Consider the following 18,422-nt stretch of genomic DNA (forward strand, 5'->3'; position numbering starts at 1 on the left):
GCCTGTGAATCCTCCCTAGATGTAAATTTGGGCTCGCTCTTGGAATTTGAGAGAAGCAGAGCAGCAGCCCATTAAGTCAAGAATATAAGGTTTTATTCCCCATGAATGCCAACAGCAAAGAGGAGAAATGGGTTCTAGGAACTGTGAAAGGCAAGGGTCGGAACACCACATACACTAGAAACTTGTAGCCAACTAGGTAGTGTTCTGGGTGGAGACAATATTTTTAGAAAGGGGTATGCAGTGGTAGATGGGTGGGTCTTTCCTTTTTTTTTTTTTTCTAGTGAGCCAAGCTCCTGATAGGAGACTTGGTGAGAGGTATACGCCAAGCTCCACCCCTTGGGGCTTAGCAACAGCAAAGGAAGAGGCTATGATTGGAGGATCAGGTTAGCCCACCATGCTCCTCCCGCGCGGTGAGGGGGCGGTACACGCGCCTGAGCTCGGAGTGTGACGCCATGATACAGAGGAGATGGCTTCGTTTCAGAAGCTAACACTTCCTGAAAAAGTGTCGCCAAATCGTCCCAGTCGGAAAAAGGTTAACTTCCTAGATATGTCTCTAGGTATGTAGATCTCGGATCCCAGTCCCCACTAGTTTGGGCTCACTGGTCTTGAGCGCAAGACCTCGGCATACCGCTGACTAGAAGTGGCGTCGGGAGGAGCACACCGCTTCAAGGAGAGGCTTCCCCCTCAGGGCATCTCCGCACCTGCCCGGCCCCTATCCCTCCTCTCCTCTTCTTCTCCTCACCTCCAGCCCTCTCCTTTCAGGTGGGGAACTCTGAGGGAGGCTGACAAAAAGTGCGTGGGGATTAAGGATTGCTGAAAGGGGCAGGCGGAGAAAATAGACCATTTCCGTGTATTTTACTCTCCTAAGAATTGATACCTAATTACTGGCCTCCTTCAAACACATGGGGCCAAGTGCTCTTCTCAGTCCAAGCGGATGTCATAAATCACTAGATTCCAGGGCCCGGAGGAGCAAGCCTCAGGCTATTTTGCTAGGGATTCCAGCGTGGTAGTGCCAAGAGTTGTTGGTGGGTTGGTGTATCTGCTTTGTTGGAAGGGGTGGTTGGTGCGTTTATTTGCTTGTTGGCTGGTGGTTATTCGCTCTGGATCGCCTTTCTTTGCAGGCACTCTCTAGTCTCTAACTTGAGACCTCTACACGGAGAGTGGAACCTTAGAAAAAATAAATCCTTTATCAATGCCCCTAACCTCCTCCATTCGCACCAAACCCAGAAAAAGTGAATTTTACTCGGACCAGTTCCTCTGCTATTATCCACCTTAGAAATGGGGAAGAGGGGAGGGAATAGACTTTCCAAGCCAGATAGGGAGTGAGCAGAGCTGAGTAGAGGATGGAAGCTGACTTTAGAAATGGAGAGGGGCATCAGAGCGCGGAAGAAGGAAACTGTAGAAATGGGGGAAGGAGGACAAAACAGAAAAGGCCTACTTTATTTATTTAGGTTTGTGTGTCTGTGTGTGAAACAGGGGCTTGCTCTGTTTCTCAAGCAGGTGTGCAGTGGCATCATCTTGGCTCACTGCAACCTCCACCCCCTGGCGTCAAGCGATCCTCCCACCTCAGCCGCCCGAGTAGCTGGGACTACAGGCACATGCCACCACACCCGTCTAGGTTGTTTTTTGTTTTTGTTTTTGTTTTTTTGTATTAGTAGAACGAGGTTTCACCATGTTGCCCAGACTGGTCTCCTGGTCTCAAGTGATCTGCCCCCCTCGGCCTCCCAAAGTCCTGCAATTACAGGCGTGAGCCACCGCCCCCAGCCTGGTTAGTTGTTTTTGAGACAAGGTCAGGGACTGTTGTCTGGGCTGGAGTATAGTGGCACGATCACGGCTCACTGTGGCCTCAAGCTCTCAGGCTCAATCAAGTGATCCTACCACCTCAGCCTCTAGAGGAACTGGAACCACAGGTGCTTGCCACCACACCTACCTAATTTTTAAATTTTTGTAGAGAATGGGTCTCCTTATGTTGCCCAGGCTGGTCTCGAACTCCTGGCCTCAAACAATTCTCCCGGCTCGGCCTCCCAAAATGCTGGGATTGTGGGCCTGAGCCACCGCGCCTGGCCAGGGGCCACTTTAGAAATGAGAGAGGGAGAGGCAGAGCAGTGGGAGCTGAGCTTCAATGTGGAAGTGCAGGGGTGGAGCGAGGAGAAGCAGGAACAAGGAGGGCGGACCTTAGAAATGGATGGAACAGTGGAAAGAGGGTTCACCTTAGAGATGAGGGTAGGGGAGCAGAGCAGGGAGGGCTGAACTTTAAAAGGGGCAGGATAAGTGGAGGGAGAGTGTACCATAGAAATGAAGAAGTTTGGCTGGGCTTGGTGGCTCATTCCTGTAATCCCAGCAGTTTGGGAGGCTGAGGTGGGCGGCTTACTTGAGGCCAGGAGTTCGAGACCAGCCTGGCCAACATGGTGAAACCCCATCTGTACTAAAAATACAAAAATTAGCTGGGCATGGTGTTGTGTGCCTGTAGTCCCAGCTATGTGGGAGGCTGAGGCAGGAGAATTGCTTGAACCCGGGAGGTGGAGGCTCCAGTGAGTTGAGATCGCGGCACTGCACTCCAGCCTGGGTGCCAGAGTGAGACTCCATCTCAAAAAAAAAAAAAAAAAAAAAAGTACTGAAATGAAGAGGGGCGCTGTGGCTCATGCCTGTAATCGTGGGAGGCAGAGGTTAGGCTGGTCTTGAACTCCTGACCTCAAGTGATACGCTTGCCTCGGCCTCACACAGTGCTGGGATTACAGGCGTGAGCCACCTCGCCCGGCCTAAACTTTCTTTATAGTGTCCTTTGAAGTCCTGAAGTTTCAGATTCTGATAAAATACAATTTATCTGTTTTTTGTTGTTGTTCATGCTTTGGAGTCATTTCTAGAAAATCATGAAGATATACCCTTGTTTCCTTCTGAGAGTTTTCTAGTTTTAACTCTTACATTTACATCTTTGATCCATTTTGAGTTCATTCTTGTATATGGGGTGAGTTAAGGGCCAACTTCATTATATTGCATTTTGATGTCTAATTGTTCCAGCACTACTTGTTAAAAAGACTAATTTTCCTCCATTGAAAGCTCTTCTTGGTGGAATTGCTTTCTTAATTTCATTTTTGGATAATTAATTGCTGGTATATATAAATAGAATTAATTTTTGCATATAGATCTTGTATCCTGCAACCTTGCTGAGCGTGTTCATTAGTGCTAATCTCCGTGTGTGTGTATGTGTGTGTGTGTATATCTTTAGGAATTTCTACATACAAGATCATGATATCTGAGAACAGAGATAGTTTTACTTTTTTCTAATCTGCTTGTCTTTTGTTCTTTTTGACTAATTGCTCTGGATAGAATTTCTAGCAAAACGTTAATTAGATGTGGTGAGATTGGACATCTTTGACTTGTTTCTGATCTTAGGGAGAAAAGTTTTCCGTTTTTCACCATTAATCATTTTACCTTTGGTTGGGTTTTTGTAGATGCCCTTATGAGGTTGAGGAATTTACCTGCCTCCCACTTTATTTCTGAGGAGGAATGACCATGAAAAGTAACTAAGTATTTTTTGTTGTTGTTGTCTTTAAGGTGTTTAAGCAATCTATTTCAAGACTGGTATCAATTTCCTCTTCTAAGACATGGTCCCTGTTGATCCCATACTGCTACTTTCCCCCACCTCAACTTCATCACAAGTTCTGAAATATTTTGTGGCATTAAAATGACTTTAAAAATAATATTTGGTCACTGGCCAGGGCTGGGTTAAGGCGAGGTAAATGAGGCACTTGCTTCGAGTATAAAGTTCAAGGAGTCACAAAAAAAATTCATTAATAGGGATAATTAATATTTTAATGAAATATTTAAAAAATTAAATGGACAAACTACAGCCATCTTTCTGGCCACCTGTTTTTGTAAATAAAGTTTTCTTCACTTAAGAACTAGGGTGAAGCAAGTGAAGGAGGGCTGTGCAAGTACAGGGTCTGATCTGATCTTCTTTTTTTTAATGAAATCTCACTCTGTCACCCAGGCTGGAGTGCAGTGGCATGATCACAGCTCACTGCAGCCTCGACTTCCTGGGCTTAGGCAGTCCTCCCACCTCAGCCTCCCAAGTAGCTGGGATATAGGCGTGTGCCACCACGCCCAGCTAATTTTTTTGTAGTTTTGTAGAGACAGGTTCTCCCTATATTGCCTAGACTGGTCTTGACTTCTGGGCTCCAGCGATTCACCCACCTTGACCTCCCAAAGTGCTAGGATTACAGGTGTGAGCCACCACGTCCAGCCTTTGATCCTATCTTTTCAAAAAAAAGTTTGATATTTTGTTCGTCACGGATTGGTTTTGCATTGATTTTTATTTTTGAAAATATTGTGAGGCTGGGCTCGGTGGCTCACGCCTATAATCCCAGCTTTTTGGGAGGCTGAGGCAGGTGGATGACCTGAGGTCAGGAGTTCGAGACCACCCTGGCCAACATGGTGAAATCCTGTCTCTACTAGAAATACAAAAATTAGCCGGGCGTGGTCGTGGGTGCCTGTAGTTCCAGCTACTCGGGAGGCTGAGACAGGAGAATTGCTTGAACCCGGGAGGCCGAGGTTGCAGTGAGCCGAGATCACGCCACTGCACTCCAGCATGGGTTACAGAACCTAGACTCTGTCTCAAAAAAAAAAAAAAAAGAAAGAAAATATTGTGTTAAGATATTTCAATCTTGATTACTGAGTTTTGGGGGGCCTCCTTGAATTTTGTGCCTGAAGTGAATTCCTCACTTACCTCACTCTAGGTCCTGCCTTGTCACTGGGACCTTGAAGGAAGAAAAACCCAGAACTGAAGGAAATTTATAGCACTGAGTTAAAACTTCATGCTTCCTGCACTTTTCTTTGTGTTGATTTCACTGACATTTTTGCAATTGCCAACAGAAAAGAAAAAACAAAACTGATAAATAGCTAAAGCAATGGGTTTATCTCAAAATTCAGGGAAATAAGGGCCATAGTTGCAGAGTGGCTTGGTCCCAAAAATGCAGTCGTTGTGTGACCTTGTGCAAGTTGCTCCATCTCTTGGGGCCTGAGTTTCCTGATCTGAATAAAATCTACATCATAGAGTTGTTGAAGATTAAATGAGATAATACAGGTAATGTTCACAAAGTATGCTGCCTGACGTGGATAAAGCTGAGTAAATATTTGCTATATGGGCCCCGGAAAGTGGGCCTAAACCCTCCCTTTTGCGTAGCCAGCAATTTGGCAAGCTGGAGAAATTACCTCTCCTCTCAGGATTTTGTTATCAAACTTCAGAGATGCAGTAGTTATGAAAGAGATTAAAAACTATCCAGGTGAAAGATGGGGTTTAAACAGCTCGCCTAAGTCTCTGGGAGACTGAGAGAGGAGGTGGTGTCGTGTAACTTGAATAATAGTGAAGTAAACAGACTTAGGAGGCACTTATATTTTAGTAGACTATTACAGCTGGAAGGATACTGGAGAGTCTGCTTTGGGAAAGATTAGTTCAGTTATTTGAAAGTCTGAGGAAAGATGTTGAGTTGAATTTGGTAGGTTAGCTGGAGATTAAGTATAACTGTAAGACCTCATAGTCACTGAGTTGTTAAAAATCTTGAAGTCATTGTTTTATCCTTTTAAACGCTGGTTCTGTGTATCCGTGTTTTAAATGTTGGTTCTCTATATCCATATTTATACCTTTTTAGACAGATGAGAATCCCAGTTTTGATCATGTCAGGAGGAACAGCAAACTTTCGACTAGTCATCACAGGCCCTTGCAATTTATTTTATTTTTATTTTTATTTAATTTTTTGAGACAGGGTCTCTGTCGCTGAGGCTGGAGTGCAGTGGCGCAATCACAGCTCACTGCAGCCTGGACCTCCCAGGCTCAAGCGATCCTCCCACCTTTGCCCCTAGAGTAGCTGGGACCCTAGGTGTGCACCACCACACCTGGCTCATTTTTGTATTTTCTTTGGTAGAGACAGAGTTTCACCATGTTGCCCAGGCTGGTCTCGAACTCCTGGGCTCGAGGAATCTTCTCGCCTTGGCCTCCCAAAGTGCTGGGATTACAGCCGTGAGCCACCACGCCAGGCTGAGGCCCTTGCAGTTTGAAGGCAAGAAAAATACACAATAAGTAGCAAATACATGTTGCTTTCTACGGTGTAATGAGAAAGCCATACTTTTTCCTGATAAATTTCCCCATGTTTTTCTCAGTGAAAATAATACTTTTTAACAATACATATCTTTGTTTTTATATAACTAAACACATGCTTTAGAAAAGCAGTAGTATGTTGGATGCAAGGTTTTTACTTCCATTGTAGTACATGCTAAAGTAGGAAAAGGCTCTACAAATGAATTTTTGTTTTTGTGCTCAGTAAACATACCCAAAAGGTATTAGAGTCTTTTTTTTTTTTTTTAAACAAATAAAAGGCAAAAAGAAGACCAAAATTCGAACTGGTAACAGCAAGAACTTAATAGGAACTCCACTCCTCTGTTCATTACTTTTACCTAAAAGAGACATGCAAAAGTGTTGTAGTTAGAAAGAAAAGAACTTTTTCTGCCTGCTAGATATATTGGACCACGAATTCACAAATATGGATTATCCACTCTGTATTCTGTGCTAGGCACTTAGTACACTAATAAATAAACAGTGGTCTCTTCTCAAGTACCTCCTAATCTAGTTGGAGAGACAGCTAAGTAAATATGTGCAATTACACATTGTTTTAAGTATTCTAGAAGTATGTATAGTCAGAATTTTTCAGAAATTGAGAGGAACCTAAGTCACTTATATTTTTTGAGGTTTCCAGCATTTTAAATATTTAAAAAATGGCAAAACAAAAATTGTGGTTCATTTTACATGTTTATAAATGTAAAATAGTGCTTTCAACCCACTGTAAAATAAAATGCAATATAAGTATGCTTTTCACAAGAAAATTACACAATTTAAATAAAAATGTAATTATTCATATGGCATCTCAAGCAGTGCAATCAGTTTTAAACTGTGTGAGGAATACTGTCTTTCTTCAGTCCTGACAGTTTATTTCTGAGACTAAGTATATCAAGAATTCAAATTTAAGGCTCTTTGGTGAGGCCTGAATCAAATGTCTCTCCTTGAGAGATTGGCTAAGTGTTCTCTAGGTGGATTCGGTGGAGAATATCATTACAGAGAGCAGAATGAACAAAGCCCCATGTCTTTATAATGATGTATTCTGAGAACTAAGGAAAAGGACATGAAAATCTGGAAAAATACTGTAGTATTAAGGACGCTTTCTTCATAACCTCATAGCCTATGTTGGAAGGGCATTTACACAGCTTACCCAGGTTCATAGGCATTTGCTTTCTCTTCAATATGAAAGGCTGAGCAGCAATTTGATTTCATCTCTAAATTGTAGCTGGTAAGATCTACCCAATTCCATTACAATCCAACAAATCAAATGGTGGTCTCTGGAATTACCAAGTCTAAGGATTAAAATTACATATGATTTCACTTAAAAAAAATCCAGCAACACATTCCAGGATGTGGATAATTCAAAAACATTTTTTAAAATAAGTTTTAGACCGGGTGTGGTAGTTCACATCTGTAATTCCAGGAGATGTCAGCCTTTTCAAAGAAAATCAGAATCAGATTTTTTCTTATTATTTTAATTTTTATTTATTTGTAATTTTTGTGGTTATATAGTAGGTGTATATATTTATGGGGTACATGAGATGTTTTGATACAGGCATGCATGTAATTGCAATGTGAAATAAGCACATCATAGAGATTATCCATCCTCTTAAGCATTCATCCTTCGAGTTACAAACAATCCAATTATTACACTCTTTATTTTAAAATATATAGTTATTATTGACTATAGTCACCCTGTTGTGCTATCAAATAGTAGGTCTTATTCATTCTTTCTATTTATATTTTATTGTACTGCCTATGTACTGAAAAGTTGTTGTAGTTATTATTTTTTATTGGTTCATCGTTTACTACTTAGGATGAGAGTAGTTTATACACCACAGTTACAGTATTTTAATATTCTGTGTTTTTCTGTGTACTTACTATTACCCATGAGTTTTATACCCTCAGATGATGACTTACTACTCATTAATGTCTTTTCTTCCTGGTTGAAGCACTCCCTTTAGCCTTTTTTGTAGGACAGGTCTGGTGTTGATGAAATCCCTCAGCTTTTGTTTGTCTGTGAAACTTTTTATTTCTCCTTCATGTTTGAAGGATATTCTCACTGGGTGTGCTATTCTAGGGTAAAGTTTTTCCTTTCAGCACTTTAAATATATCAGCCCACTCTCTCCTGACTTGTAAGGTTTCCACTGAAGGGGTTGCTGCCGGACATATTAGAGCTCTGTTGTTTGTTATTTGTTTCTTTTCTCTTGCTGCTTTTAGGATCCTTTCTTTATCCTTGACCTTTAAGAGTCTGATTATTAAATGCCTTGAGGTAGTCTTCTTTGGGTTAAATCTGCTTAGTGTTCTATAACCTTCTTGTACTTGGATATTGATATCTTTCTCTAGGTTTGAGAACTATTTTTTTTCTTTCTTTTTTCTTTTTTTTGACAGAGGGTTGCTCTGTAGCTCAGGCTGGAGAGCAGTGGCGTAATCTCAACTCACTGCAACCTCAGCCTCACAGGTTCAAACAATTCTCCTGCCTCAGCCTCCCAAGTAGCTGGTATTACAGGTGCGCACCACCACACCCAGCTAATTTTTGTAGAGGTGGTGTTTAATCATGTTGGCCAGGCTGTTCTTAAACTCCTGACATCAAGCGATCCACCCGTGAGCCACCACTCCCAGCCCCGTTGAATAAACGTTCTACCCCTATCTCTTTCTCTACATCCTCTTTAAAGCCAATAACTCTCAGATTTGCCATTTTGAGGCTGTTTTCTAGATCCTGTAGGTATGTTTCATTGTTTGTTTTCTTTTGTCTCCTCTGATTGTACATTTTCAAATAGCCTTTCTTCAAGCTCACTAATTCTTCTACCAGATTCATTCTGTTATTAAAGGACTGATGCATTCTTCAGTATGCCAATTGCATTTTTCCAGTTCCGGAATTTCTGCTTGACACTTTTTAATCATTTCTATCTCTTTGTTACATTTATCTGATAGAATTCTGAATTCCTTCTGTGTTTGCTTGAATTTATTTGAGTTTTCTCAACACAGCTATTTGGAATTCTCTGTCTGAAAAGTCACATATCTCTGTTTTTCCAGGACTCGTCCTTAGTGCCTTATTTAGTTCATTTGGTGAGGTCATGTTTTCCTGGAACCTACTGATACTAGTAGATGTTCTTCAGTGTCTGGGCATTGAAGGGTTAGGTATTTATTGTAGTCTTTACTGTCTGGGCTTCTTTGTACTCATCCTTTTTGGGAAGGCTTTCCAGATATTTGAAAAGACTTCAGTGTTGTGATCTGAGCAGTTTCTACTTTAGGGGACATCCCAAGCGCAGTAATGCTGTGGTTCTTGCAGACTCATAGAGGTACCGCCTTGATGGTTTTGGACATGATCTGGGAGAATTCTCTGGATCACCAGGCAGAGCCTCTTGTTCTTTTCCCTTATTTTCTCCTAAACAAACAGAGTGTCTCTGTTCTGAGCCACCCAGAGCTGGGGTGGAGTGACACAAGCACCCCTGTGGCCACCACCACTATGACTGCACTGGGTCAGACCCGAAGCCAGCACAGCTCTGGGTCTCACCCAAGGTCTGCTGCAAATACTCCTGGCTACTGGCTAGCTTGCTCAAGGCTCTGGAGCTCTACAATCAGCCAGTGGCAAAACCAGCCAGGCCTGTGTCCTTTCCTTCAGGGTGGCAAGGTCCCCCAAGCCCGAGGTGGGTCCAGAAGTGACATCTGGGACTCAGGACCTAGAGTCAAAAACCTTAGAAGTCTACCTGGTGTTCTATTGTATTATGGCTGAGCTGGCACTCATACCACAAAATGCAGTCCTTCCCACTCTTCCCTTCCCTTTCTAAAGGCAGAGGAGCCTCACCCCGTAACCAGTCATCCTAGGCCAGGAAGAGTATTGTTTACTGTGGACTACCATAGATGTTCCCTTAAGACTCAGGGGCTCTTAAGTCACTTTGCGATGAATGCTGCCTGGTCTGAGACTCACCCTTCAGAGCAGTGAGCTCCCCTCTGGCCTAGGGCAGTTCCAGAAGTGCTATCCAAGAGTCAAGTCCTGGAATCAGGGATTCCAAGAGCCCACTTGGTGCTCTACCCTTCTGTGGCTGTGCTGGTACCTGAAGCCAGCAAGTCTCAGAGGCTCACCCAAGGCCCTCAACATAGTACCTGGGTATTGCTGCTAGTTATTCAGTGCCCAAGAGCTTTTCAGTTAACAGTTGATGAATTCTGCCAGGGCTGAGTCCTTTCCTTCAAGGCAGTCGGTTCCCTTCTGGCCTAGGGTATGTCTAGAAATGTGGTCCAGGAGCTAGAGCCTGAAACAGGAACCTCATAACTCTAACCGGTGCCCTAGCCTGCTGTGGCTGAGCTAGTATCCAAGATGTAAGACAAAGTCCTCCCCACTCTTCCCTCTCTTCTCAAGTGGAAGGAAGGGGTCTCTTTTGGAGCTGTGAGCTGTCCAGCCTGGGGTTAGGGGAGGGGCGATGCCACCACTCCCTTGGCTGCCCCAGCTGGTGTCTCAGTATGTCGTGTGGCCCCCCAAGTCCACACTCTGTTGGCCCAGTTCAGCACTAAGGCTTGCCTAAGAGTTGCAGCCCTTATGGCCTAGACCAGGTGTTTCCAATCTTTTGGCTTCCCTGGGCCACACTGAAAGAATAATTGTCTTGAGCCACACATAAAATACACTAACATTAACAATAGCTGATGAGCTAAAAAAAAAAAATTGCAAAAAAATCTCATAATGTTTTAAGAAAGTTTACGAATTTGTGTCGGGCTGCATTCAAAACCATCCTGGGCCGTGTGCGGCCTGCAGGCCGCGGGTTAGAAAAGCTTGGCCTAGACTGCCTTTCAGGTTTACTTGGAGATCCAGAGCACTGTAACCCTTGATGGAGAGGTTTGTGGGAACTCATGCTCGGGCTGCCGGGATGGGTGATTCCTCTCTGACTGGGGCTAGTTTAAATCTTCCTTCCAATGGGCAGGTGTCAGGTGAGTTTGGTCCAGTTTTCCTTTCTGCTCTAACAGGACAGCACTAAATTCAATGCCTCACGATTGCTGTGTTCTTCCTCCCCCAGTGCCCAGAGATGCTCTTGGCACCACCATGCCATTGCTGCCGGGGGTGGGGGAGGGGTGGCATTGGCGATTCAGGACTGTTTTTTCTGTCTCTTCAGTGCCTCTTTCAGTGATATGAAGTTAAAACCAGTTACTATGAGTGCTCACATGATTTTTGGTTTTTATGAAGGTGTTTTTTCTGTGTAGATAGTTGTTAAATTTGTGTCCTTGCTGGGGGGACAATTGGTGGAGGCTTCCATTCTGCCATCTTGCTCCCTATCCCAGAATCAGATATTTAGAGACCTGAAGCAGGACTAGTACTAAGCAAAATAAAAAAGGAGTGATTAATCTGTGTCACCCAACTGCCTCTTTTGTACCCTTTTCAGCTCTTCTTTTCTTTTAGAATCTCCAGTTTTTTCCAAATACCTAGCTTGTCCTTCCTCCCCTCTTCTTCCTGAGTGTAGCTTCCGGAAGGTGTGGGGACTTGTGCTTATTTCTAAAGATGCCTTGACATGAGTATAGTTTTATCCACTGATAGAGCATCCCACCTGTAGACTCTTCCCTTCTAGATGTTAGGAGAGATATTTTAGAGCAAGTTGTACCTGTCTCCCAATCTTTAAATTATGCCATGTAAGTGCTGTCTGCCTGAGTACGTGTAAGTACGTGCCTGACTACAGAGTCAAGTCTGATTGCTTCCTGCTGCTACAATAATCTAGGTTCCTCACTTCTGTGGTGTCTCCTGTGAACTTCCATCACCACTTTCTTTCTTTTGTCACTTCCTTTTTCTCTGTTACTTTTTGATAATATACATGTAACTAATTGTCTATTACTTACATTTAATCAGATAGACATTTAATGGTCTATCACTTTACATTTAATTACTGATTTACATTTATTTATTCAGCAACTTAATGACTCTATTGCTCTATATTTCTGTGACACTGAAATAACATTTAGTAAAATCATTTATTTAGATGATATCCCCCCTGAGCTATTGCAGTGTGAAAGTATTTTGCCTTTGCGTAAATAAAGTTACCATAAATCTAACAGGAATTTTTCTTTCTTATTCCAGCAAACCCTAAGATGTCGGTATTGATTGACCTTTGTTACAGTTTAACAAATTTATTATTATTATTGTATTATCATGTTTTAGGGATACCAGTTTTTAGGTATTCTGAAATATCATGAGATAGGATATAGATTATTCACTTGAGACATTATTATTTGGTTTTTGCCATTTTATTGATTTTTTTATGTATTTTCTAATATAGATGACATTATAATCTATAAAGAGTTAGAAGGGACAAATGCTGAAAAAGAAGAAAAGAGTAAAAGACAGAACCATAGTAAAAAGGAATCGTCTTCAAGACAGCAATCAAATACTCATGGATATTGCCATCAGAGAGGTAAAGTATGCTGAAAATAGTCACACATGGTAAAAAGAGTCTGAAATATTTGTGAATAACTAGGTAAGTAAAATCAAGAATTCACAATATTGTTCTAAAGTTGCATTATATTGCTTGTTTTATTTTTTCTGGGCATGGACTTATACAGGGTTGGTAAGAATTTATGCCATGTCATATGAATACAAATTTATTTTAATTTATAAGAATTATTTCCCTAATGGAGAGTGGGATAAGAAAAGTAACCATATGAGCTGAGAGATATTTTGTACTTGTTTACAAGCCTGGGTTGGTTGGTCCAGTTCTGCTTTTAGGAGGCAATAAAGGAGGGTTAAGAGCATAGTCAATAATCTGAACACTATGGCATCCACATTTTGAAAATACAAATGTTGTAAGACAAAAAGAGTAGGGTAGAACATGACAAATGTCCTCTGTATACCTAACCTCATTGGTAAGTGCAGTGTGCATTTTTTAATATGAATGTGCTACAGATTGCCACGATACAGAAGTCTTTTCAACAATTAAAGGTCTTCATAATCTAGTCAACAGATTGGAACCATTTTGACATCATGATTACTATAAGCCCCAACAGTTGCCTATGCAGCTTCATTTCAGTTCTTGTGTGAATCTTCAGTAGCTCAACATGTTCTGAGAAGAGAAGATAAATGATGGTAGTTATTACAGGGGCAGAGCAGCCAAAAAGGGTAACATGGCCCATTCTTATGTGCCTAACCAGTCATCACAAAATTGATCTTTGTGAGCCTTTTGGAGATATTCTTTGATGGGTTTTCTACTGTCTTTGTTTGTTTACCCAAACAAAGCAGACAATTGAGACAAATATTCACATGATTAATACAAAGCAGACAGTTTCTCTCCATCTCTCCTTTTTCTACTGGAGTATTCTTTCATTTAATTTCAGATAGTATGTCCCAACTTTGGTGGCATATGAAACCAAAATTGAGGTATTATATACTGAGAAGACTACCCTATTAAGGTATGCAAATTGAAATAGTATGGCAAAGACTGTTCTAGAATTCAGTGAGACTCCCAGATGATACCAGAGTAATGAAATATCAAAAGTTTTGCAAAACCCAGTGCATAGCTTTAAAAAAATGAGATCAGAGATAATACTTCTCTGAGAGATACGTTGAATTTACTACTTGAAAATACAGAAAATATTTTTTTTTCAAAGGCTACTCAAGATTCAGAAGCAACTCTGAGGAAAGAAATCATGATAAAAAAACATCCCAAGAACCTTCTGGATTCAAGTCTGGACAACACCCTTTAAATGAGCAGCCTTTAATTGAACAGGTAGATAACTACCAAGAATTAACCAATATTAAAAATCCTACATTTAATATATTTCCTCATATTAATGATTTACTTTAAATTCTATTGAAAGCAGGGATTGTTTCTTGGTATTCCTCCATGGTGCCTTGAATGTACTTTAAATTCAATGTTTGTTAGTTGATTTTTCCCCTGTAACTATTTTAAAAAACATTTGATTTTTGCTGTTTTCAGTCATTACTAAAACTTCTGAATTTATGAAATGCCAAAACAGATTATTAGTTATTGTCATTAATCCTATGTAATCATTTTTATTTGTCCTCATACAGAGGCTTTGAGCTTAAGTTATAATATAAAAAGAGTTTTAGTATCTTTGTGAATGAACTGTAAAAGTCAGAAGTCAGATGATATCAGATATGAAATATACTCTAGAAGCAACAGGTGGCACAGACTATACCTGTACGAATCCATTTCCTCTAACCACGTATAGGTGAGCCAGTCAATAGAGAGGAATTTGAGAGGTGCTCAGATCCAGATTCACTAGCTAACATTGGTGCTAATGTTTCATCCTAGCTTATAAACTGATTCTTCTTAAGGTGTTACGTGGTCATTTAGCAAAAATGGCAGTTCCGGGAGCTTAAATCATTTTTGCCAAATCATGTAAAAGCAAATGTTTATTTATTTGCTTATCGATTTATTTTGGAGAAAAACATATTGCATTTTCAAATATTTAAAGGATTATTTTAAATTGTTCAAATGGACCGGGCGCGGTGGCTCACGCCTGTAATCCCAGCACTTTAGGAGGCCGAGGCAGGCGGATCACAAGGTCAGGAGATCGAGACCATCCTGGCTAACACGGTGAAACCCCGTTTCTACTAAAAATACAAAAAATGAGCCGGGCGTTGTGGTGGGCACCCGTAGTCCAGCTACTCGGGAGGCTGAGGCAGGAGAATGGTGTGAACCCGGGAGGCGGAGCTTGCAGTGAGCCGAGATCGCGCCACTGCACTCCAGCCCAGGCGACAGAGCAAGACTCTGTCTCAAAAAAAAAAAAAAAAAAAAAAATTGTTCAAATGATGATTCAATGCCTACTCTATGCAGGCACTATGATACCAGAACAGCCTGCTTCAAATAGTCTGTACGGTGGTGGAAGAGAAAGATAGGAAAGAAATGTAATGCCAGACAGTATGCAGTATGTGCATAATAGGGCATAAGTTATATATTGTGGGGATGTAGTAATTCATTCTGATTGGGGTTCTTGAGAAACTTTGGTGGAAGAGATGGCATATGATCTGTGCCTTATAGGATGAGGAGATTTATTTATAAAGTTTGGAAAGAAGAACATGAGCTTCCTTCTGATACAGTCCAAGATGCATAAACTGAGAATAAATATTAAACAATATTTTCAAATTGAAAGCATCCTTTTCCTTTTATTTTTTGTTTGTTTGTTTTTTTGAGACAGGGTCTCATTCCGTTGCCCAGGCTGGAATGTAGTGGTGTGATCATGGCTCACTGCCCCTTCTACCTCCTGGGCTCAAGTAATCCTCCCACTACAGCCTCCCAAGTAGCTGGGACTATACCCTGCCACCATGCCCTGCGAATTTTTTTTTCTTTTCTGTAGAGATGAGGTCTCACTGTGTTGCCCAGGCTGGGAAAGTATCCTATTATTCATACTTTCGAAACTTTTGAGACTATCATAGCTGAACTCACCAGAAAAAAAAAATTACCCTGCAATAAAGAAATGTGTTAAAATTTAAGCATAATTATTTTACCAATAAATTGAAATAATTACAGTTTTCAATAATACTTTACAATTCTATTAAGCTAGTTTTGTACTCAACAAGATTTAGTCTTATTATCAGTGGAACACAGTTTTATTTGTTCACCCCATGTATTTATTCAACACAACCTTTTGATAGAAGGCTTCACTTGTTTATAAGGAAAGAAAACTAATGTGCACTTTGTTTTCCAAAGGTAGGAAATACATAGTACACAAGTTGATGAAAACATTTCTTATATAAACATTCATAAAAGGGACTGCAAGCTCCTTTGGAGAGGTACTTGGATACATATGGGTCTTTAGAAGATGGAACTCAGTCCTATCTTTCCTACTGACCTACTGTGCTCCCAACACCAGTCACTTAGAAAAGAGAAAAGGTACATGTGCATTTCACCCAATCTCCCTATTTAGGTTTTTCAGTACAAAAGCTGGAGAGTGGCTATAGCTTTATGTTTTAGCAAAACAACTAATTTTTTACATTTTTTATTTTAAAAAAAGTTTTCTGTGCATAATATCTTTTGTACTGGTACCTCCCCTGCTGTTTAGCAGTTGCATCCAGCTTCTGTTAGTGTTAAACTAAAAAGTCATAATGCCAAATTTAGGGCATGTTGTGCTTGTCAGGCAACATATACTAGTAGAAAGCTTGATTTCTCAGCATGGTCTATAGGACTTTATCCACTTACATTTATGTAGCATCATAGAGTTTTGTCAGAGGTTTCATTATTTCCATTTGGCTGATTCACTCCACTGCCTTTTTGGCTTAAAAACTGAAAAGGTAGAAAGGCTGTGTTGTTGCCAAGCTAATTTACTTGAATAGTATTAAGCCAACCTTCCGCTTTTTTACAGCTTCCTTTCCCCTTACTTACTTCGTCTTTCTCTCTAGAATTAAGTATTAATTTATAATGAAAAGATAGTTTCTTTTTAATGATCATTGAGTAGGCAGAGAGTAAATATGATTTTGAACACTTTCCTTTTCATCCTAAGGACTTACACTACAAAATATTCTATCAAAGTCGCAGAATCTGTTGTTTGTTTAGTAAAACATACATTCAGAAATTAGTAGGTAGAACATGACCATAGAATACAGTCAAACTCATAAAACAACTAATTTTCTATACTTTTATTTTATTAAAGTTTTAGTTGCATAGCATTTTTGTGCCAATGACATGATACAATGGAGCTATTCTGTAAGTTAGTTCTAAAAGCTGGTTGATAAATAAAATTAAGGACAGCGGAATTCTAAAAGAAACAGTTGCCCCTGAAAATGGTCTTGAGAATATATCATTATGACTTAAATCATGAAGTATATGTTTCATTTGTTTTTCATAATTGGGATCTTTTTCAGGAGAAGTGCAATGACAATTATGAGGCCCAAGCAGAGAAGAATCAAGGCCAATCAGAGGGGAATCAGCATCAATCAGAAGGAAATCCGGACAAATCAGAAGAATCCCAGGGCCAACCAGAAGAAAATCATCATTCTGAGCGATCCCGAAACCACTTAGAGAGATCTTATTATCATTTAGAGAGATCTCAAGGGCAACTAAAGATACATCATGCCCAATCTGAGAGATCTCACAGCCAATCCAAGAGATCTCATGGTCAGTCTGAGAGATCTCATGGCCAATCAAAGAGATCACATGGTCACTTAGAGAGATCTCATGGTCACTCCAAGAGATCTCATATCCAGGGAGATCTTGTGGTCACTCAGAATGATCTCCTGGTCACTCAGAGAGATCTCATAGCCACTCAGAGAGATCTCATAGCCACTCAGAAAGATCTCATAGCTACTCAGAGAGATCTCATAGTCACTCAGAGAGATCTCATGGCCACTGAGAGAGATCTCATGGTCAGTCAGGGAGATCTCATGGCCAATCAGAGAGACATCAGAGATACTCAACAGGTAAAAATACAGTGACTTCTTAATCATCAGAACAATGTGTTGAATTCTGTGGAACTAGAAAAGCATATATCTATATTCTAATGGCTAATACGTATTTGTTGAAACAGACATATATTGGGACAAAGACATAAATATTAGAATGGAGGCAATGTATACATGGTATCAATATTCTTTCAACTTGATGTCCTCTAAGCTATCATCCAGTTACCCAAGATGTCCCATTAAGTTGTTCCCTGTAGATCTGCTTTCCCTGGAAGAGCCCTATGTACTCAGCCTTTCCTATTGGGCCTTTCCCACAATTAGAATATTTTGATTTAGTGTCCTGTCTCCCTTGGACATTCCAACCTGGTAAGCAAGCTAATCTAACAACTAATTGCCAAATTGATAATATATAATCTATGATAATGAATATCTCTGCTTCCCACTCTCTCTCCTTCCTAAACCGTCCTCAGAGAGTCCTTAGCAGACAAATGGTAGATGTATCTTTGGGCAGCTGAACTTTTCTGCTTTCCTCAAATCAGACCATAGGAGAGGATATATTCTATGCATAGATGTAATGCTAACCTTCTGAATATATTTTGAATACATTTATATATTCACTGTTGCCTTATAAAACTGTTAGGGTAGGTCTGTGTACCCTAGCAAAAGAAACAGAGAAATTTAAATGTACTGGGAGTTATGTTTTTAAAAACACAAGGTATGTTTATTGCAATTGCAATTTGTTTGGTTATTCAATAAAAGTTTTAGTTTTAGTTTCTCAGTGATTTCCTTGCTTGTATTGACTGTAAATGTCTAGTCAAATATTTTAGGTTCATATTAACTGCTGCACAGAATTACTTACTTCAGCTAAAAAAAATTATTTCCGGCTGAGCGCGGTGGCTCATGCCTATAATCCCAGCACTTCGGGAGGCCAAGGTGGGCGGATCACTTGAGGTCAGGAGTTTGAGACCAGCCTAGCCA

General features: G+C 40.6%; 1 protein-coding gene across 1 annotated transcript; it reads left to right on the top strand.

The window, feature by feature from the left end:
- Positions 1-422: 422 nt before the first annotated feature.
- LUZP4 (leucine zipper protein 4) lies at positions 423-18,146 on the top strand. Its single transcript, XM_050777183.1, has 4 exons — positions 423-557; positions 12,367-12,501; positions 13,691-13,809; positions 16,908-18,146. Exons 1-4 carry the CDS (start codon positions 467-469, stop codon positions 17,475-17,477), a joined length of 915 nt encoding a protein of 304 aa, XP_050633140.1. The 5' UTR covers positions 423-466; the 3' UTR covers positions 17,478-18,146.
- The last annotated feature ends 276 nt before the right edge of the window (positions 18,147-18,422 follow it).

This window comes from Macaca thibetana, chromosome X (assembly GCF_024542745.1).
Source record: "Macaca thibetana thibetana isolate TM-01 chromosome X, ASM2454274v1, whole genome shotgun sequence".
Lineage (NCBI taxonomy): Eukaryota > Metazoa > Chordata > Mammalia > Primates > Cercopithecidae > Macaca > Macaca thibetana.

Excerpts from the sequence above, each read along its gene's own strand:
- LUZP4 (XM_050777183.1), top strand. The coding sequence starts at position 467 with ATGGCTTCGTTTCAGAAGCTAACACTTCCTGAAAAAGTGTCGCCAAAT. Across the intron at positions 558-12,366 it reads CTTCCTAGATATGTCTCTAG|ATGACATTATAATCTATAAA; the intron begins GTATGTAGATCT and ends TTTCTAATATAG. Across the intron at positions 12,502-13,690 it reads TGGATATTGCCATCAGAGAG|GCTACTCAAGATTCAGAAGC; the intron begins GTAAAGTATGCT and ends TTTTTTTCAAAG.